Raw genomic sequence first — 23,347 nt, forward strand, 5'->3', positions numbered from 1 at the left:
CTTTCTCAGATCTCACGGGTGGAAAGTGAACGTAGAAAAAAGTTCTCTATCTCCGTCAACAAGGGTTCCCTTCTTGGGAACAATAATAGACTCCTTAGAAATGAGGATTTTTCTGACAGAGGCCAGAAAATCAAAACTTCTAAACTCTTGTCAAATACTTCATTCTGTTCCTCTTCCTTCCATAGCGCAGTGCATGGAAGTAATAGGTTTGATGGTAGCGGCAATGGACATAGTTCCTTTTGCGCGAATTCATCTAAGACCATTACAACTGTGCATGCTCAGTCAGTGGAATGGGGATTATACAGACTTGTCTCCGACGATACAAGTAGATCAGAGGACCAGAGATTCACTCCATTGGTGGCTGTCCCTGGACAACCTGTCACAGGGGATGAGCTTCCGCAGACCAGAGTGGGTCATTGTCACGACCGACGCCAGTCTGGTGGGCTGGGGCGCGGTCTGGGGACCCCTGAAAGCTCAGGGTCTTTGGTCTCGGGAAGAATCTCTTCTCCCGATAAATATTCTGGAACTGAGAGCGATATTCAATGCTCTCAAGGCTTGGCCTCAGCTAGCAAAGGCCAAATTCATACGGTTTCAATCAGACAACATGACGACTGTTGCGTACATCAACCATCAGGGGGGAACAAGGAGTTCCCTGGCGATGGAAGAAGTGACCAAAATCATTCAATGGGCGGAGACTCACTCCTGCCACTTGTCTGCAATCCACATCCCAGGAGTGGAAAATTGGGAAGCGGATTTTCTGAGTCGTCAGACATTTCATCCGGGGGAGTGGGAACTCCATCCGGAAATCTTTGCCCAAATTACTCAGTTGTGGGGCATTCCAGACATGGATCTGATGGCCTCTCGTCAGAACTTCAAGGTTCCTTGCTACGGGTCCAGATCCAGGGATCCCAAGGCGACTCTAGTAGATGCACTAGTAGCACCTTGGACCTTCAAACTAGCTTATGTATTCCCGCCGTTTCCTCTCATCCCCAGGCTGGTAGCCAGGATCAATCAGGAGAGGGCATCGGTGATCTTGATAGCTCCTGCGTGGCCACGCAGGACTTGGTATGCAGACCTGGTGAATATGTCATCGGCTCCACCATGGAAGCTACCTTTGAGACGGGACCTTCTTGTTCAAGGTCCGTTCGAACATCCGAATCTGGTCTCACTCCAACTGACTGCTTGGAGATTGAACGCTTGATCTTATCAAAGCGAGGGTTCTCAGATTCTGTCATTGATACTCTTGTTCAGGCCAGAAAGCCTGTAACTAGAAAATTCTACCACAAAATATGGAAAAAATATATCTGTTGGTGTGAATCTAAAGGATTCCCTTGGGACAAGATAAAAATTCCTAAGATTCTATCCTTTCTTCAAGAAGGTTTGGAGAAAGGATTATCTGCAAGTTCCTTGAAGGGACAGATTTCTGCCTTGTCTGTGTTACTTCACAAAAAGCTGGCAGCTGTGCCAGATGTTCAAGCCTTTGTTCAGGCTCTGGTTAGAATCAAGCCTGTTTACAAACCTTTGACTCCTCCTTGGAGTCTCAATTTAGTTCTTTCAGTTCTTCAGGGGGTTCCGTTTGAACCCTTACATTCCGTTGATATTAAGTTATTATCTTGGAAAGTTTTGTTTTTGGTTGCAATTTCTTCTGCTAGAAGAGTTTCAGAATTATCTGCTCTGCAGTGTTCTCCTCCTTATCTGGTGTTCCATGCAGATAAGGTGGTTTTGCGTACTAAACCTGGTTTTCTTCCGAAAGTTGTTTCTAACAAAAACATTAACCAGGAGATAGTCGTGCCTTCTTTGTGTCCGAATCCAGTTTCAAAGAAGGAACGTTTGTTGCACAATTTGGACGTAGTTCGTGCTCTAAAATTCTATTTAGATGCTACAAAGGATTTTAGACAAACATCTTCCTTGTTTGTTGTTTATTCTGGTAAAAGGAGAGGTCAAAAAGCAACTTCTACCTCTCTCTCTTTTTGGCTTAAAAGCATCATCAGATTGGCTTACGAGACTGCCGGACGGCAGCCTCCTGAAAGAATCACAGCTCATTCCACTAGGGCTGTGGCTTCCACATGGGCCTTCAAGAACGAGGCTTCTGTTGATCAGATATGTAAGGCAGTGACTTGGTCTTCACTGCACACTTTTACTAAATTTTACAAATTTGATACTTTTGCTTCTTCTGAGGCTATTTTTGGGAGAAAGGTTTTGCAAGCCGTGGTGCCTTCCATCTAGGTGACCTGATTTGCTCCCTCCCTTCATCCGTGTCCTAAAGCTTTGGTATTGGTTCCCACAAGTAAGGATGACGCCGTGGACCGGTTATGTTTACCTGATAAATTACTTTCTCCAACGGTGTGTCCGGTCCACGGCCCGCCCTGGTTTTTTAATCAGGTCTGATAATTTATTTTCTTTAACTACAGTCACCACGGTATCATATGATTTCTCCTATGCAAATATTCCTCCTTTACGTCGGTCGAATGACTGGGGAAGGCGGAGCCTAGGAGGGATCATGTGACCAGCTTTGCTGGGCTCTTTGCCATTTCCTGTTGGGGAAGAGAATATCCCACAAGTAAGGATGACGCCGTGGACCGGACACACCGTTGGAGAAAGTAATTTATCAGGTAAACATAAATTCTGTTTTCACATTCCAATGCTCTTCACAAAGAAGAATATGTTCTATTTATTCATAAACACATATTTCTACATACTGTATATCTTGTGGTATTTAGGTACAATATATATCTGTACCTATATATATATATATAATGTTGATTGGAGTAGCCATGTTAGTCCAGAGATTTAGATATCAAAATAACAGTACAATAACAATACAAATAACTATTGCTTCAGACTTGATAAAGGAAGGAACTCTTCCGAAAGCTTGTCAACTTTATAAATGTATAGTTAGTCCAATAAAAAAGTATCATTGCTCAATGCAATACTCTTGTTATTTTGATATATATATTTATAATATATATATATAATTTTTATTAGTGTTATTATGAGTGTAATTGTACTTTGTTATGTATTTGATATATTTTGTGACACTTTTTTTGTTTCGTGAAACGGTTAACCAGAGCTCTGAGGACACACTATTCCAACGTGCATTAACTTCAGTTGCGCTCAAGAGATCGTGTTTACTTTCAACTTGTAATACAAGTGATAAACCAGATACGGTCAAACACCCCCAATAAACCACTTTTTGCTTGCGTGTAACTGTTAGTGCACCACTTGTAATCTGGCCCAAAATGTTTACTTATGCGCAAAAAATAAACTATTTTATTTATTTCTTTTGTCTGTGCCATCTGTGATTTAAATCTGAAAATAGTTTTTCTTCAGCCCCAAAAGGTGCTGGAGTGCATTCTGAATGATCTAGAACTTTAACAGTGCAACATGCTACACAGTGATTACTTGACTAATTTTAGGACATGTTTTCTAGCTCTACCTAACAGATTATGGAAAAGGAGATAAGATAAACATAACCACAAGGCTTTTCAAGCTATAAATGTGTCGACAGGAAACAATACAAAATTTGCTAAAAATATGTAGTTTGAACTGATTTTCAATAATTTATTTTGTATGAAATTCTGCTAGACTACTATCTTTATCTCCTTCATTACCATGACACACTGAGAAAAACTTGCCCAAAATACCGGAGAATTTTCAGCATTTTTGCTATCACTCCATTTAAAAAGAAATAGAGCCTTGTTTTTTTTTATTTTCCTGTCTAAAAAAATAATAAAAAATAATAATTAAAAAATAATATATATATATATATATATATAAGTAGACAACCCAAGGTATTGATCTAGGCCCATTTTGGTATATTTCATGCCACCATTTCACCACCAAATGCAATGAAATAAAAAAAAAAAATGTTCACAAACATTGGGTTTCTCACTGAAATTATTTACATATTTCTTGTGCAATCATGGCATACATGGTTGTAAAAGCATCTCTGGGATCCCCTTTGTTCAGAAATAGCAAACATATATGACTTTGCCATTGCTTTTGGGTAATTAGAAGGCCACTAATTGCAGTTGCGCACTACACTTCAATTATTTCCGGCAGTGAAGGGTTTAATTAGGAAGCCTGTAAGGTTAATTTTAGCTTTAGTGTAGAGATTACCCTCCCACCTGACACTTCCCTCCCCCACCACCACTGGTCACCCCCATATTAAGTACTGGCAGACAGTCTGACAATAAAAAAATGTAAAACATTTTTCCATCTAAAGGGGAGGAGAGTCCACGGCTTCATTCATTACGATTGGGAATTAAGAACCTGGCCACCAGGAGAAGGCAAAGACACCCCAGCCAAAGGCTTAAATACCTCCCCCACTTCCCTCATCCCCCAGTCATTCTTTGCCTTTCATCACAGGAGGATGGCAGAGGAGTGCCGAAGTTTCGGAGTAGTCTCTTATGGAGGGTTGTACTCTTCGCAGTGGGACTGGAGTTTTAAGTAGTCTTGTCAGCCTCTCAGTGAGAGCCTGGGTGAAAGTTAGAGGCCGTGTTCCTGTTCCACGTCGTAGATTCTGGTAAGATCCTTTCATTTTTTATTAATAATGATAACATAGAAGATAGGGTCACAGTGTGGCGCCTTTTTATCCTTACAGAATCAAGGGTTAATATTCCTGGAAGGGGGATTATTGAACGGGGGGGGGGGGTTATACATGATATTGTTTATTGTGTCATTGCTGCGTTATTTGCGAGATGAGGCTCTGGCAACACGTGGAACTTTCAGGTTACTTGCGGAAACTTGCGCGGCTATTTTTTGGCGCGTTTTTCCCTAGTACAGGGGCAGTCCTGCCAGGCATTCCATGTGACTGGGTGTGGCTATCTATCCTTCCTGTTGATCTGTGGCGCAGGAGACCTAGCGGTTTATGTAGTCCGGGTCCTAGGAGGTGGTGAGTGCCCCGGCCATTGGGGGTATAAAGGTGCATTTTTAATAAATAAGGTTAGTCTAACCAAGCGCACAAGCGAAGGAGGCTCTCCTTCCTTATTAAAGTCTCATTCCTGTGTTTATTGTGAGGAGGTTCTAGTAGATCAGCCTGCTTAACTATGTTCCACATGCCTTGATAAAGTTACAACATCTAAATGACGGTGGATGTCTAGTACTACTGAGCCGTCCACCTCTGAGGGTTCTTCGTCCTGGCAGGTGCGTTCCCTACATTCCTCTCCTATTGCACATTCAGCGCCCCTGGGTCCAACCGTTACTCCTTCGGGAGAGATTCGTTGGCCGTTAGACTTTGCGGACCAACTGGAATCGGCGGTTTTCGAAAGTGATCCATGCCTTACCACTTTCTGCTAAGCGCAAGCGTAGGGTTTATCATAGTGGCCCAGGGTTTGTCCTTGCCGATGGAAGATCCAGAGGCTCTATATGATGACGAGGCCCACTTCTGGGTCGGAGTCCGTGTCATCTAAATCTCCGGGCGGCAGAGGAGCCTGGTTATAGGTTTAGGATGGAGAATGTGCGCTTTCTGCTTCGGCAGGTGCTGGAGAATTTGCGCTTTCTGCTTCGGCAGGTGCTTGCTACTCTGGAGGTTCCAGAACCTAAGATACCGGAGGAACCTGCGATTCCTAAGCTGGACAAGGTATACGAGGACAGGGTAGTACCTCAGTCTTTCCCGGTTCCCGTTAAGATGGCTAATATTATTTAGCGATTAGGTTCCTTCTTTTCCCCTAATTCTTTTAAAGACTGTTCCCCATTCCAGACTCTCAGCTTGAGCTGTGGGGGACCATCCCTAAGGTGGATGGGGCTATCTCTATGCTCGTGAAGCGGATGACTATTCCCCTTGAGGATAGTTCATCGTTTAAAGAGCCAATGGATAAAAATCTGGAAAACATGTTGAGAAAGATGTTTCAACACACAGGGTTTGTTTTTCAGCCAGCAGCGGTTGTTGCGGCGGTCGCTGGAGCTGCGACATATTGGTGTAAATCCCTATGTGAAATGGTCGAGGGGGAGACATCCATCGACGAGATACAGGAGAAGATTAAGGCGCTGAAGATCGCAAATTTTTTCATCTGTGATGCCAATATGCAAATTATTCGCCTGAATGCTAAGGTGTCAGGTTTTTTTGTTTTAGCGAGCAGGGCTCTGTGGCTAAAATCTTGGTCTGTGGACATGACCTCTAAGGCGAGTCTATTGTCCCTGCCTTTTCAAGGAAAGATCCTGTTTGGTCCAGGATTGGATTTGATTATATCCATGGTTACGGGAGGCAAGGGAGCTTTCCTACCGCAGGATAAGAAGGCTAAGCCTAAAGGATCTACTTTTCGTCCCTTTCCTACGGATAAGGCCCAGCGCCAGCAACCCGCCGCAAAAGCGGACCAGTCCAAGGGATCTTAGAAGCCGGCTCAATTTTGGATTGACTTTACATTTGATTGACATTGTGAGTTTGGTATCGTTTTATGGTTTAACTTTGCTTATAAGTATTAATATTTGTATTTTTATTCAACTTCCCACACTTGTGTATCACTATCAAGGAGTGTTAACACTCCCACTGTAATTCGCATCTCCCAGGAGATTTTATTATGTACTTATGTTTTTAGTAGTTAGACATGGATCCATGTTTCTAATTTTATTGTGTTATTGTGGTTTTATTGTGATATTTATTTATGTTTAGCCTTTATCGAAGGTAATAAATTGTAAGATTTAGCCACAAGTTCGTTAGCCTTTTAAGCTCTTTTAGCGCTTACTCTCAATTTTGGAACAAGTCTAAGCAGAGCAATAAGCCCGCTGAGACGAAATCCGCATGAAAGGGCGGCCCCCGACCGGTCTCCGGATCACATAGGGGGCAGATTATCTCTATTCTCAGACGCATGGTTGCAGGACGTTGGGTTCTAGAGTTGGTCTCCCAGGGTTACAGGATAGGGTTCAGATCCCATCCGCCCGAGGGCAGATTCCTCCTGTCAAACCTGTCTTCAAGACCAGAGAAGAGAGAGGCCTTTCTAGAGGGATCTTGCCTCTCTCTCGGGCTTGCTTCCACCTGTCTGGCCCTTCAGTCCTCCACAAGCCTGTCGGTGGCTCAATGTATGGAGGTGATAGGTCTCATGGTGTCAAGCATTTGCCAGGTTCCATCTCAGACCTCTTCAATTGTGCATGTTGAGACAGTGGAACGGCGATCATTCAGATCTATCACAGCTGATATCCATGGATGCTCCGACTCGGAACTCCCTCTCTTGGTGGATTTGTCCGGAGCAACTGTCCATGGTGACATCCTTCTTGCGACCTTCCTGGGAGATTTTGACCACAGACGCCAGTCTGACAGGATGGGGAGCTGTTTGGGGTGCCAGGATGGCACAAGGAAAGTGGTCCAGGGAGGAGTCTCTCCTTCCGATCAACATCCTAGAACTACGAGCGATTTACAATGCTCTGAAGGCATGGCCTGCTCTGGAGTCGGTCAGTTGCATCAGATTCCAGACCGACAACATTACCTCGGTGGCTTACATCAACCATCAGGGGGGTATGAGGAGCTTCCTCGCGATGAGGAAGGTATCTCAGATTCTGGAGTGGGCGGAGTCCCACGACTGCTCACTCTCAGCGATTCACATTCCAGGTGTGGTCAACTGGGAAGCGGACTTTCTCAGCAGACAATCCTTCCATCCGGGGGAATAGTCTCTGCACCCAGAGGTGTTTGTGGAGATTTGTCATAGATGGGGAGCGCCGGAGATAGATCTCATGGTGTCCAGACTCAATTGCAAGCTACCTCGATACGGATCGAGGTCCAGGGATCCCCAGGCGGAACTGATAGATGCCTTAGTGGTTCCTTGGGGATTCAGCCTAGCTTACATTTTTTCCCCTGTTACCACTTCTACCTCGCGTTGAGACATGCATCAAACATGAGCGGGCCCCAGCCATTCTGATTGCTCCTTCGTGGCCGCGGAGGATGTGGTTGGCGGATCTGGTGGGGATGTCATCCTCTCCGCCGTGGAGGTTACCCTGGCGCAGGGATCTGCTGTCATAGGGCCCCTTTCTACATCAAAATCTAGATTCTCTGAGGGTGACTGCGTGGCGATTGAAGCCTAGTCTTAGCCAAGAGAGGCTTTTCAGAAAGGGTGATTGATACACTAATTCAGGCAAGGAAGCCAGTCACTCGTCGCATCTACCATAAGGTGTGGAGGACTTACTTGTCCTGGTATGAGAAGCATGGATATCCTTGGCATAAGGTGAAGGTATCCAGGATTCTGTCCTTTCTCCAAAATGGTTTGGAGAAGGGTCTTGCCTCTAGTTCCTTAAAGGGTCAGATTTTGGCATTATCAGTTTTGTTGCATAGGAGAATCGATGAGCTCCCTGACATTCAATCTTTTGTTCAGGCTCTGTCTAGAGTCAGGCCTGTTTTTAGACAGTCGGCTCCACCTTGGAACTTAAACTTAGTCCTTAAGGTTTTGCAGACGGTTCCGTTTGAACCTATGCATTCCATAGACATAAAGATTCTGTCTTGGAAGGTTCTCTTCCTGTTGGCTATTGCATTGGCACGAAAAGTATCTGAACTAGCTGCCTTGCAATGTGATCCTCCTTATCTGGTGTTTCATGCGGATAAGACTGTGCTTCACAATGGGTTTGGGTTTCTCCCCAGGTGGTGTCTAACCGTAACATCAAGCAGGAAATAGTTGTTCCTTTTTTGTGTCCTAACCCTTCTTCAAAGGAGAGGTTGCTTCATAACCTGGATGTGGTTCGTGCCTTGAAGTTCTATCTTCAGGCTACAAAGGATTTCAGACAGTCTACATCTCTTTTTATGGTGTATTCTGGGAAGCGCAAGGGGCAAAGGGCCTCTGCTACTTCTTTGTCTTTTTGGTTGAGGAGCTTGATTCACTTGGCTTATGAGACAGCGGGGCATAAGCCTCCTCAGAGGATAATGGATTATTCAACTAGAGCTGTGGCTTTGTCTTGGGCCTTCAAGAATGAGGCCTCTATGGAACAAATTTGTAAGGCGGCTACCTGGTCCTCCTTACACAGTTTTACAAAGTTTTACAAATTTGACGTTTTTGCTTCTGCGGAAGCTGTTTTTGGGAGAAAGGTTTTGCAGGTTGTGGTGCCCTCAGATTAGGGTCCGCCTTTTAACCTCACGGTTTTCATTCAGTGTCCTCTAGAGCTTGGGTATATGTTCCCAATAGTAATGAATGAAGCCGTGGACTCTCCTCCCCTTTAGATGGAAAACATAAATTATGCTTACCTGATAATTTCATTTCCATCGAGGGGAGGAGAGTCCACGGCTCCCGCCAGTATCTATGTTGGGCGGCCCTAAATGTAGTCATCTTCTGGCACCTTTTTTACCCTGATATTTCTCCTACTGTTCCTGGTTCCCTCGGCAGAATGACTGGGGGATGAGTGAAGTGGGGGAGGTATTTAAGCCTTTGGCTGGGGTTCTTAATTCCCAATAGTAATGAATATAGCCGTGGACTCATCTCCCCTCGATGGAAATGAAATTATCAGGTAAGCATAATTTATTGGGGGTTTTTAATACATTTTTTTTCTGCAGTGTAGGATTGCCCTAACCCTCCAACCTCCATGATCCCCCATCAAACAGATCTCAAAACCTCCCCTGCCTTAACTATTGCCGCCATCTTAGGTACTGGCAGCTCTCTGCCAGTACCTATAAACCCCTTTATTTTTTTTCTGTAGTGTAGTGGTTCCACCACCTCCTTCCATCCCACTATTGCCATTTAGTACCCCACCCTGCACACCCAAACAACTTTTCTGCAGTGTAGCTGTCCCATTCCTCCCTGTCCCTTTAAAAAAAAAAATCTGTTGCGTAGATTTCTTCTTTTAACAAGTTTATATATTGAGTCAATATGAAGTGTAATAAATATTTTCCTTTTACAGTATAAAAACAAATATTAAACCCTTTTAAAAAATAAAGGGGCCTTAATTAATTATTTTTTTTTAATAATGTTTTTATTGAGGTCATAAACATAAATCATAATCCAGAAGTAAGACATATTTAGGTATTCCTTTTCATGTAACAAAGTATGCAGAGACCAAGGTAACTAATATCTTACTACTAGTTTCTCCATGACTCCTCAAAGGAGGTCCACTCACATAATGAACCTCAGATTTTTTCTATTTCAACAAATAAAGCAAACAATTGGACAAACAATAACATTACAAACAATCTCTGGTAGCAGCTTATAGGCATGAAATGTCCAATGACAAACTATAGGAGCTGTAAAGACTAGCTCCTCTGGAGTAAATAAGAAACAGCATTGCGGTACATGGGTTTTACACTGTAGTTTTATCAGAGGACAGGAAAGAGATAGCGAGAAAGAAGAACTTAATGAAATTTTTAAATAGGCTCATAGTGTATATCAGTCAGCAGTTAAAGGGACAGTCAAGTCCAAAAAAAACTTTCATTTTTCAAATAGGGCATGTAATTTTCAACAACTTTCCAATTTACTTTTATCAACAATTTTGCTTTGTTCTCTTGGTATTCTAGTTGAAAGCAAACCTAGGAAGGCTCATATGATAATTTCTAAGCCCTTGAAGTCCTCCTCTTTTTTTATTTGCTTTTCACAGCAGGGGAGAGCAAGCTCATGTAGGCCATATAGATAGCATTGTGATCAAGCCCGTGGCTAGTGGCAGACACTGTACTAATTGGCTAAAATGCAAGTCAATAGATAATAACTAAAAGTCATGTGATTAGGGGCGGTCAGAAGATGCTTAGTCACAGAAGTAAAAAGTGTATTAATATAACAGTGTTGGTTTTGCAAAACTGGGAAATGGGTAATAAAGGGATAATCTATCTTTTTAAACAACAAAAATTCTGGTGTTGACTGTCCCTTTAAACGCAGTATTATAAACAAAACTATCTTCTTTACTTTGCTGTGACCAGTTGTAGCTTGTCAGCTTCTATTTCCTCAACTGTAAGGAACTGGCAGAATTTGTATTATCTATGCTGCTGCTAAACAACATTTATCTGTCATGTTTCAAATAGAACATACTATTTTAAACAACTTTCCAATTTACTTGGTATCTTTTGTTGAAGGAGCAGTAATGCACTACTGGCAGCTAGCTTAAAGCCAATGACAAAAATGCATATATGTGCAACCACCAATCAGCAGCTTCTGAGCCTATCTAGGTATACTTTTCGGCAAAGGATACAAAGAAAACTAAAAAAAAATAGATAATAGAAATACATTTGAAAGTTTTTTAAAGTGCTTTATCTGAACAATGAAATCAAAAACCTGGGTTTCATGTCCCATTAATCTTTGTAATAAACCAAGGAAAATATAAAAATAAAGTTTTATAAATATACAGTATATATGTGGCTGTACTAGAAGAGGGTATGAGCATTTTCCAGTTTACCAATATTATTTATTCTTTGTAGAATTCTCTGCACTTATCACATTCGGTACTACTTTTTTTTTTCCTAGCTAGGAACTCATAAAATAATTTCCACATCAAGGTTATCTTTATAAGCTAGTGGTAATGTTAGCAGGTAGCTGAAACAACCCCTCACCCGCAGACTTGAGGGAAAGTGTCTTATCAGTATTTTCCTAGATTATTGCCTGTGATTACTTTATCTACTACCTGTACTTGTTCATATCCTCTTTTAGTTTTTCAGTTTATTTTTATTGTCTGGTTTTCTTTATTTTTTTTTTTTTAGGGTAATTTCATTTTCACAATTATAATAAGTTATTCTCATTGCACAACCTTAAATATGTATGATGCATTTCAGCAGCCTTTCTCTTCAATGAAAATACTAGCAACAAAATATTTTTACTTGTTTTTCCAGCCTTTGTTCCTTTACCTAGCTTTCCAGTCAGTTCACGCACCTCTGCAGGTTCCTGAGCAATACACAAATCCTTATAGCTTCATAGAAGACAAAAACCGGCGTCTGTATGCTGGGATGGTGTCTGCTTTGGATGAAGCTGTTGGAAATGTTACAGATGCTCTGAAGAAGCAAGGTCTTTGGGATAACACAGTGTTCATATTTTCTACAGGTAAGTGGGAAAGGACATTATTACTTTTTTTTCATTCCTTATCTTTGAGTAGTGAGAGGGCATGACAAAATCATGCCCAAAATGTGTCACAGGTAAAGAAATTCTTCAGACTTGTCAGAAAATAAAAATGCTTAAGTATTTGATGAAGAAAGCGTAGAATTAAAGGAAATAAGAGCACTCTCTTCTTCCAAATGACGGTGGTTGTTATATTTTGTAGTAAATCTAGAACTTTTTTAGTAGCAGCTTATCCTAATGAAACATTAATGTGATATGTTTCATTGTTGTAATAAATAAAACACTACACAGTATGTTATACTAAATATAAATCATTTCAGTGTGTATTATTACAATTTCAGTGTAAATTTTACAATTTCTTTATTTATTTTTTACTTCATTTGTGCCATGTCCATTACTTCCTGACACAGCCACACAAGGGTGCTGGGGTCTCTACAGGAAGGCATATCTTGTTTGTCATAAATCTTCTAGTCTAACATGAGTTGGCTTAGTGTTTAATAAATGCAAGAGGAACAGACGCTTTTGCCCGTGCTCAGAAGAGAACAGAATGAAACTTAAGTTACCAACATGCTAGCTCTAGTGCTGTAGTAAATCTTAAAACTTTACATTCACTTTAACTGTGTTAAAAATATGTTTGCATGAAGAAACGGTTATATAAAAGCTGTTTAAATTGTATGTGAAACAGGAAACACATGATTGTGTACAAAAGAGTAAATTCTACTGCTCATTGTGAAATAGGGACAGCTCAAACAGTAAAAGTTGGTTTTATTTAGCACAGGAACATCTATTTGGCAAAACTTTATACTTTTATACATGTTGAGAGATTCTGTTTTAGATGCTACAGAAACTATTTTTTTTATTTTTTTATTTTAAGAATTTTTATTGAGCACCAATTATACAACAAAGAAATGAGAGATATTACAAAATAGTCAAATACAGCAGGCTTTCGAAATAGTCAAGACAGTTGTAATACAGACGCTAATTTGGATATTATATATCTCCAAAGTCGAATAAAGCGTACAATCAGAAAGTCCTTTTAAATTCTCTCTTGCAGAACTAATAGAGCTCAATTTTAATTTTTCTAAATAAACAAACATCATAGTAACAGATAACATAAATCAAATGAGACATATGAGACAACCCGAAAAATTGGTCGGGCAAGTGGAATGTTTTATCTTATTGTCATGTGTTAAGTAGATAGGGTATATCCAACACTACACTCGGAAAAGTGTAGATGAAGATTAAGAAGATAGTAGAGAGAAAGGGAGGAAGAAGAGAGAGAAAAAAAATACATAAACTATTTTTGAGTACTATGTCTCTTTAGATGGTAATTCTGCTATTGAGTATGAAGTGTATTAGGGTGTGTGACAGGTACTTACTTTCCTTTCAAATGATGTAGAGAATCCTTGAATTATCACATGTGGATATATTTCCTGTTCACCAGGCGGAGGCAAACATGCCTTTATTTGCAGACCTTTATTCTACCACATTTCCCAGCATTCAAGTTATGTTTTTCCTTAAAGGGATACTAAACCCACATTTTTTCTTTCATGATTCAGATAGAGCAGGCAATTTTAAGCAACTTTCTAATTTACTCCTATTATTAATTTTTCTTCATTCTCTTGCTATTTTTATTTGAACAAGCAAGAATGTAAGCTTAAGAGCCGGCCCATTTTTATTTAAGCACCTAGATAGCTCTTGCTGATTGGTTACTAAATGTAGCAAACCAATCAGCAAGCTCTACCAAGGTACTGAACCAAAAATGGCCTGGCTCTTAACCTTCCATTCATGCTTTTTCAAATAGAGATAGCAAGAGGACGAAGAAAAATAGATAATAGGAATAAATTAGAAAGTTGCTTAAAATTGCATGCTCTATCTGAATAATGAAGGAATAAAATTGGGTTTTGTATCCCTTTAAGCATGGAGAAGTTGAAACTAAATAAGTCCTCTGTCCTTACATCAATTGATAGGGGTTATGCAGCTGATCTTAAACCTATTTTTCCCCCAAATAGTCAATAAGGAGTCAATAAAGGAGTTCAGCCAGACAGTGAGAAAACCTCTCCCAGTGTAGAGATGTCAAAGGCCCCCAATGTGAAACTTATATTCATCTGACGATCTCCTGGTGTACAGTGAACTTTGAGTTTATAATGAGTTAATAAGCAATGCTGACTTACTGAATGGTAATTTGACTATAAAAACAAATGCTGATGATAATAATACATTCTTTCATGTTAAAAGACATACGTGCAAATGCATTTTTATTGCACTCTTGTTTGCAGAAAAATATATTTTTAAACCTACAAATTAAACACATAATTAAAGTAATTTCCAGATCTACTGGGACCTAGCTGAGCACATTTGGTGAGCCAATGACATGAAGCATATTGCGTAGCCCCCAATTGCCAGTTAGCTCCCTGTTCTGCATTTTTTTTTTGAGCCTACCTATGTATGCTTTTCATTAATAATAATAATAATAATAGACTAAAATCAATTTGATAGTAGAAGAAAACTGAAAAGTTTCTTTAATTTGCATGCTGTATCTGAGCCATGAACATTTCATTTTGACACTCATTTCCCTTCAAATAAACCTTTTTTTAATGAATGTATTCGAGTTATATGCAATGAGCATTATCTGCCACTAGATGTCATATTATCCATGCAGTTACATCCAAGTTTGACAAAAGATTTTCACCTAGATTACGAGTTTTGCATTCGTGTTTATCTCTGAAAAAATGACCATTTTAGCGTTAAAACAGCAACGCAGCCATTATGAGTCTTGTCGGTATATCTGTACCGCAAGCCTTTTAGCCTGTAACGCAACGTCAGTCCCGCACTCGAAAAAATTATGTTTTTGCATGGGATTTCCATAGCTGTCACAGAAAACTCATAACTAAAGTGTTACAAAGTACACTAACACCCATAAACTATATATTAACCCCTAAACCGAGGCCCTCCCACATCGCAAACACTCAGTTATTAACCCCTAATCTGCCGCTCCTGACATTGCCGCCACTAATAAAATTTATTAACCCCTATTCTGCCACTCCCTGACATCGTCGCTACTATACTAAAGTTATTAACCCCTATTCCCCCGCACCCCAACATCACCCACACTATAATAAATATATTAACCCCTATTCAGCCGCTCCCCGACATCGCCACCACTAAATAAAGTTATTAACCCCTAACCCTCTTGCCTCCCACATCACTGCCACTAAATAAACCTATTAAACCCTAAACCGACAGACCCCCACATCGCCAAAAACTAAATTTAACTATTAACCCCTAAACCTAACAACCCCCTAACTTTATATTAAAATTAGAAGATCCCTATCTTAAAATAAATAAATACTTACCTGGGAAATTTAAAAAAACCTAAATTTATACTATAAATTAAACTAACATTACAATTATACTAAAATTAAAATAACTATCAACTAAATAAAATAAATTACTCATTAAAATAAAACTAACACTACTAAAAAAAAATTAATCTACAGTTCCAAAAAAATACTAAATTACAAAAAAATGAAAAAATACTAAATTACGAAAAATAATGATCCAAAATAAAAACAATTACACCTAATCTAATAGCCCTATCAAAATAAAAAAGCCTAGCCTACAATAAACTACCAATAGCCCTTAAAATGGCCTTTTGTAGGGCATTGCCCTAAAGAAATCAGCTCTTTTCCCTGAAAAAAATACAAAGACCCCCCAACAGTAAAACCCACCACCCAACCAACCCCGCAAAATAAAAAACCTAACTCAAAAAAAAAAAGGGGCATTGCCCTTTAAAGTGCATTCAGCTCTTTTTCTTGCCCTTAAAATGGCATTCAGCACTTTTAAAACAAACCCAAACCCTAATTTAAAAAAAAAAAACACCCCAAAAAAGTTTAAAAAAACCTAACACTAACCCCCGACGATCCACTTACAGTTTTTGAAGTCCGGTCATCCATCCTCATCCAGGTGGTGAGAAGTCTTCATCCATGTGGCGAGGTCTTCATCCATCCAGGCGGCGTCTTCTATCTTCATCCAGACGGCATCTTCTATATTTATCCTGGCGGCACGGAGCGACTCCATCCTGAAGACATCTGGCGCGGAGCATCCTCTTCATGCGGTCGCCGCCGTACACTGAATCTTCAATGCAAGGGAACCTTTTCAAAATGGTGTCCCTTGCATTCCTATTGACTGATTTGATTTTTGAAATTCAAATCAGCCAATAGGATGAAAGCTACTGAAATCCTATTGGCTGATTTCTTTAGGGCAATGCCCTACAAAAGGCCCTTTTAACGACTCGACTATTGGTAGTTTATTGTAGGCTAGGGTTTTTTTATTTTTGGGGGGGATTTTTATTTTGATAGGGCTATTAGATTAGGTGTAATTGTTTTTATTTTGGATAATTTTGTTTGTTATTTTTCGTAATTTAGTATTTTTTGTAATTTAGTGTTTTTTATTTTTTGTAACTGTAGATTTAATTTTTTTAGTAGTGTTAGGTTTTTTTGATAAGTAATTTAATTTATTTAATTGATAGTTATTTTAATTTTAGTATAATAGTAATGTTAGTTTAATTTATAGTTTAAACTTAGTTTTTTTTAAATTTCCCAGTTAAGTTTTTATTTATTTTAAGATAGAGATCTTGTAATTTTAATTTAAAGTTAGGGGGTTATTAGGTTTAGGGGTTAATCGTTTAATTTTGTTTTTTGCGATGTGTGGGCTGGCGGTTTAGGGGTTAATAGGTTTATTTAGTGGCAGTGATGTGGGAGGCCAGAGGTTTAGGGGTTAATAACTTTATTTAGTGGCGGTGATGTTGGGGAGCAGCGGAATAGGGGTTAATATCTTTATTATAGTGTGGGCAATGTTGGGGTAGAGGGGAATAGGGGTTAATAACTTTAGTATAGTGGAGGCGATATCGGGAGCGGTAGATTAGGGGTTAATAGATTTATTTCAGGGCGGCAGATTAGGGGTTAATAAGTTTATGTAGGTGTTGGCAATGTCTGGGGCAGCAGATTAGGGGTGTTAAGACGTGGGGTTTATGTTAGGGTGTTCAGTTTAAACGTAACATTTTTTCACCATAGACATCTTTGGGGTTGCGTTACCGAGCTTTTTATTCCGCGATCGTTAGGTTTTTTTCCAACACTGACTCCCCATTAATGTCTATGGGGAAAGCGTGCACGTCAAAGCAGCGCTTGTATTTTCTGCGGTATGGAGCTTAACGCAACCATATCGCACGCACAAGGTGTTTTTAAAACTCGTAATGGCAGCGCTATGGAGGGTGAAATAACGCAACTTTTGTTGCGTTCGTTTCTCACCCTCTATAGCGCAAAACTTGTAATCTAGGTGTTTATGTGCAATGCAGAGGATGCATTCAATTCTATATCACACCAACATATTAAATGAAAACACATTTTTTTATCATCTATAGAAAGTAAAGATTCAGGAAATTAACCCCTTCACTGCCTAAAATGGTTGAAACCTAATTTCTAGTGGTGAATTGTAAGTAACCATCTCTGGCAGCCAGGGTGTTAGAGACCTGTACTAATTAAGTAAGTCAAATCTTGATGTAATATACATTGCTTAGGAGACATAATTCAAGCATTTAGTCTTGGCACAAATTCACACAGCAGCTAACGGCATAAGTATGCTGATTCCGACAAGGAAATGTAAACTGAAGGTCTCATTTTGTAAATAACATATGTAACCTCTTGGATTTTGTTGTCCAATTTATACGGAATGGGTCACAGGCTCACAGTGATGCTAAATATCTGGCACATGATTAGTTAAAGGGACAGTCTAGTCAAAATTAAACTTTCATGATTGTGACAGGGCATGCGATTTTAACCCCTTAGGGGGTCGATCCGATAAAAATCGTCGCCCGCAAAAGCCGGCGACGCCAATATTTGCGCGGGTTTGGTATCACATATACGGCGTAACCTAGAAGTTACGCGCGTATATTTCTGCCGTCGCCCGTAGTTTTTTGGGCTATAGGCAGGTATACCAAACCCGCGCAGTTTGGTATCCAATATGCAGCGTAAGGACTTACGTGGCGAAAATGGAGAAAACTTACTCCATTTTCACCTCGCCACAAAAAGCAGCCGTAAGAAGCCTTACGCTGACTATTGGAGACCCGTAACTTCCTAAACTAGCTGCTAAAATAAACCTAACACCTAACGCATGCGCAATGTCTATTTCCCTGTCAACCGCGATCTTCTAAAATAAACCTAACACCTAACGCATGCGCAATGTCTATCTACCTGTCAACCGCGATCCCCCCACCCGAAATCCCTAATAAAGTTATTAACCCCTAAACCGCCGCTCCCGGACCCCGCCGCCATCTACATAAACTAACCCCCTACTGTGAGCCCCTAAAACCGCCGCCATCTACCTTATCTATCCCCTAATTAGAACCCCTTACACCGCTGTCATCTACCTTATCTATCCCCTAATCTGACCCCTTACACCGCCGCCACCTATATAAAAATTATTAACCCCTAATCTAATCCCCCTATACCGCCGCCAGCTATATTAATATTATTAACCCCTAATGTAAGCCCCTTACACCGCCGCCATCTCTATTAAAATGATTAACCCCTAATTTAATCTACCTACCCCGCCGCCAGCTATATTATCTATATTAACCCTAAGTATATTATAGTTAATATAGGTATTACATTATATATATTAACTATATTAACCCTAATTATATTAGGGTTAATATAGTTAATATAGTTACTATAGTATTTATATTAACTATATTAACTCTATCTAACCCTAACACCCCTAACTAAATTTATATTAAATTAATCTAATTCATTTATAAACTAAAATATTCCTATTTAAATCTAAATACTTACCTATAAAATAAACCCTAAGATAGCTACAATATAATTAATAATTACATTGTAGCTATGTTAGGGTTAATATTTATTTTACAGGTAAATTGTTAATTATTTTAACTAGGTATAATAGCTATTAAATAGGTATTACCTATTTAATAGCTACCTAGTTAAAATAATTACCCAATTACCTGTAAAATAAATCCTAACCTAAGTTACAAATACACCTAAACTATAAATAAATTTAATAAACTACAAACATCTATCTAAAAATACAATTAAATTAACTAAACTACAAAAAAAAACACACTAAATTACAAAAAATAAAAAAAAGATTACAACATTTTTAAGCTAATTACACCTATTCTAAGCCCCCTAATAAAATAATAAACCCCCAAAATAAAAAAAAATTCCCTGCCCTATTCTAAATTAAACAAATTTCAAAGCTCTTTACCTTACCAGCCCTTAAAAGGGCCTTTTGTGGGGCATGCCCCAAAGAATTCAGCTCTTTTGCATACAAATACAATACCCCCCCCCCCCATTACAACCCACCACCCACATACCCCTATTCTAAAACCACCCAAACCCCCCTTAAAAAAGCCTAACACTACCCCCCTGAAGATCTCCCTACCTTGTCTTCACCACACCGGGCCGAACTCCTGATCCGATCCGGGCGATGTCTTCCTCCAAGCGGCAAAGAAGAATTCTTCCTCCGGCGATGTCTTCCTCCAAGCGGCAAAGAAGAATTCTTCCTCCGGCGACGTCTTCCTCCAAGCGGCAGCAAAGTCTTCATTCTTCCGGTGGCATCTTCAATCTTCTTTCTTCGCTCCGCCGCCGCGGAGCATCCATCCCGGCCGACTGCTAAACTACGAATGAGGTACCTTTAAATGACGTCATCCAAGATGGCGTCCGCCGAATTCCGATTGGCTGATAGGATTCTATCAGCCAATCGGAATTAAGTTAGAAAAATCTGATTGGCTGATTGAATCAGCCAATCAGATTCAAGTTCAATCCGATTGGCTGATCGGAACAGCCAATCAGATTGAGCTCGCATTCTATTGGCTGATCGGAACAGCTAATAGAATGCGAGCTCAATCTGATTGGCTGATTGGATCAGCCAATCGGATTGAGCTTGAATCTGATTGGCTGATTCAATCAGCCAATCAGATTTTTCTAACTTAATTCCGATTGGCTGATAGAATCCTATCAGCCAATCGGAATTCGGCGGACGCCATCTTGGATGACGTCATTTAAAGGTACCTCATTCGTAGTTTAGCAGTCGGCCGGGATGGATGCTCCGCGGCGGCGGAGCGAAGAAAGAAGATTGAAGATGCCGCCGGAAGAATGAAGACTTTGCTGCCGCTTGGAGGAAGACGTCGCCGGAGGAAGAATTCTTCTTTGCCGCTTGGAGGAAGACATCGCCGGAGGAAGAATTCTTCTTTGCCGCTTGGAGGAAGACATCGCCCGGATCGGATCAGGAGTTCGGCCCGGTGTGGTGAAGACAAGGTAGGGAGATCTTCAGGGGGGTAGTGTTAGGCTTTTTTAAGGGGGGTTTGAGTGGTTTTCGAATAGGGGTATGTGGGTGGTGGGTTGTAATGGGGGGGGGTATTGTATTTGTATACAAAAGAGCTGAATTCTTTGGGGCATGCCCCACAAAAGGCCCTTTTAAGGGCTGGTAAGGTAAAGAGCTTTGAAATTTGTTTAATTTAGAATAGGGCAGGGAATTTTTTTTATTTTGGGGGTTTATTATTTTATTAGGGGGCTTAGAATAGGTGTAATTAGCTTAAAAATGTTGTAATCTTTTTTTTATTTTTTGTAATTTAGTGGGGTTTTTTTTGTATTTTAGTTAATTTAATTGTATTTTTAGATAGATGTTTGTAGTTTATTAAATTTATTTATAATGTAGGTGTATTTGTAACTTAGGTTAGGATTTATTTTACAGGTAATTGGGTAATTATTTTAACTAGGTAGCTATTAAATAGGTAATACCTATTTAATAGCTATTATACCTAGTTAAAATAATTAACAATTTACCTGTAAAATAAATATTAACCCTAACATAGCTACAATGTAATTATTAATTATATTGTAGCTATCTTAGGGTTTATTTTATAGGTAAGTATTTAGATTTAAATAGGAATATTTTAGTTTATAAATGAATTAGAATAATTTAATATAAATTTAGTTAGGGGTGTTAGGGTTAGATAGAGTTAATATAGTTAATATAAATACTATAGTAACTATATTAACTATATTAACCCTAATATAATTAGGGTTAATATAGTTAATATATATAATGTAATACCTATATTAACTATAATATACTTAGGGTTAATATAGATAATATAGCTGGCGGCGGGGTAGGTAGATTAAATTAGGGGTTAATCATTTTAATAGAGATGGCGGCGGTGTAAGGGGCTCACTTTAGGGGGTTATAGATATAATATAGCTGGCGGCGGGGTACGGGAGCGGCGGTTTAGGGGTTAATAACTTTATTAGGTAGCGGCGGGCTCCGGGAGCGGCGGTTTAGGGGTTAATACATATTTTATTGTTAGGCTAGTGAGGGGGGATAGCGGATAGAGGGTTAGACGTGTCGGGCTATGTTAGGGAGGCGTGTTAGACAGTGCAGGTGTTTTAGACTTTAGTCAGGTTTTATAGGCGCCGGCAGTTTCTAACGTGCCGCAAGTCACTGGCGACGCCAGAAATTTGTACTTGCGCAGATTTCTGGACATCGCTGGTTTGTCAGACTTACGGCACGTTAGCATCTTACGGCGACTTATATGGGATAGCTCGAGTTGCGAGCTGAAACTGCGGGCGACGCCGGTTCCCTCGCTTGCGCCGCAAACTGCGATCTATATCGGATTGCGCCCTAGGTGACCAGAGCACTTTTCCATTTGTTGACCGTTTGGGACCAAGGCTATTTTTACATTTCTGCGGTGTTTGTGTTTAGCTGTAATTTTCCTCTTACTCATTTACTGTACCCACACATATTATACAGATACTCGTCGACTTACGACCGCGTTACGTTCTGACCTTCCGGTCGTAAGACGATTTGGACGTAAGTCGGACAAAATATATGGCATGTAAATAATATGGTCTATTGTGTGATGTGTTGGGCTGACATTTCATGATTAATAATAACAATAACACCAGAGTTGTTTTAAATTAAATTCCTTTACTAATACAGTATCATCACAGTATGAATAATAAAATAACCTTTACTGTACTGTACCTGTACTGTGTAAATAATAACATAACATTTACTGTGCAAATACTATTACTGTACTGACATTTACTGTACTGTACCTATACTGTACTGTAATAAAATAACATTTTTTTTTGTACTCTACCTGTAGTACTATGCAAATAATAACATAACATTTACTGTGCAAATACTATTACTGTACTGTCATTTACTGTACTGTACCTATACTGTACTGTAATAAAATAACATTTTTTTTGTACTCTACCTGTAGTACTATGCAAATAATAACATAACATTTACTGTACCTGTACAGTAGTTTGCAGGAACCTTAACACTTATTTTACTTTAAACTTTTAAGAAAAGTAACTGAACTTAAATTTTTCTTATACTGTACTTTTACAGTTATGTCATCAGAGTTATTATCATCTTGGTGAGTTGAGGCTGGAGGGGTTTCAGATGCAGTGTTCTTTTCAAAAAACATGCTGAGCTTTGTTTGACGCGTTTGTTTCTTTTTCTCCTCATAGATTTCACGATAGCCACGCACAGCTTCCTGAATTTGACGGTCAACCTTGTTAAATCTTTCAACATTCTGGTCCATGTTTTCAAAACAGGAGACAGCTTTATTTAGCAATGTAAAGCCTTCAGCCAACCCCTTTGCAGTGAATTTCTTCTCTGGCTCTTCTTCTTCTTTGTCTTCTTCCTCTCTCCTATTTTCCTCTGCAACTCTCTCTGCTTCCAGTTCTATTAGATCTTCATTTGAAAGTTCTTTTGACTCATAATCTAACAGCTCTTCTACATCTTCCACTTCACATTCCAATTCAAGATTGTTTGCAAGTCTTACAATGTTTTCTCGAATTTCATCGAGCTCTTCCTCTGTTTCAAATCTCTCAAATCTGGTCACATATCGTTTTAGGCACTTCTTCCAAATTCCATTCATGCACTTTTCTGTTACATCCTCCCACGCTGCTGCAATATTTTTTATGCACTGAAGAATGTTATAACTTTTCCAAAAATCACGCAATGTTATGTCATCATCAGCATCTGTAGCAGCTATGGCTTGGGCGAATGTAGATCTGAGGTAGTATGCTTTAAACGTGGCAATTGCCCCTTGGTCCATAGGTTGAATGAGTGGTGTTGTGTTAGGTGGCATATAAACCACTTTTACATCAGGATTAAGGTCACCCAGGTGTGGTGGATGTCCAGGTGCGTTGTCTAAAATCATTAAAATTTTGAACTGGATTACTTTCCCTAAGCAATATTCACGAACTTGGGGAATGAAACAGTTAACAAACCAGTCTGTGAACAATGCCTGAGTCATCCACGATTTAGCATTTGACCGGTAATACACAGGCAGCGTGTGCTTATTA

The 23,347-nt window shown here is 39.6% G+C and overlaps 1 protein-coding gene across 1 annotated transcript in view; it reads left to right on the top strand.

The window, feature by feature from the left end:
- Positions 1-23,347, top strand: part of ARSB (arylsulfatase B) — a 359,168-nt gene that overhangs the window by 77,945 nt on the left and 257,876 nt on the right. Inside the window, exon 4 of the mRNA XM_053701372.1 lies at positions 11,720-11,927. Coding sequence (XP_053557347.1) covers positions 11,720-11,927 — 208 coding nt within the window. The remainder of the gene's footprint in view (positions 1-11,719; positions 11,928-23,347) is intronic.

Source organism: Bombina bombina, chromosome 2 (genome assembly GCF_027579735.1).
Source record: "Bombina bombina isolate aBomBom1 chromosome 2, aBomBom1.pri, whole genome shotgun sequence".
Taxonomy (NCBI): domain Eukaryota; kingdom Metazoa; phylum Chordata; class Amphibia; order Anura; family Bombinatoridae; genus Bombina; species Bombina bombina.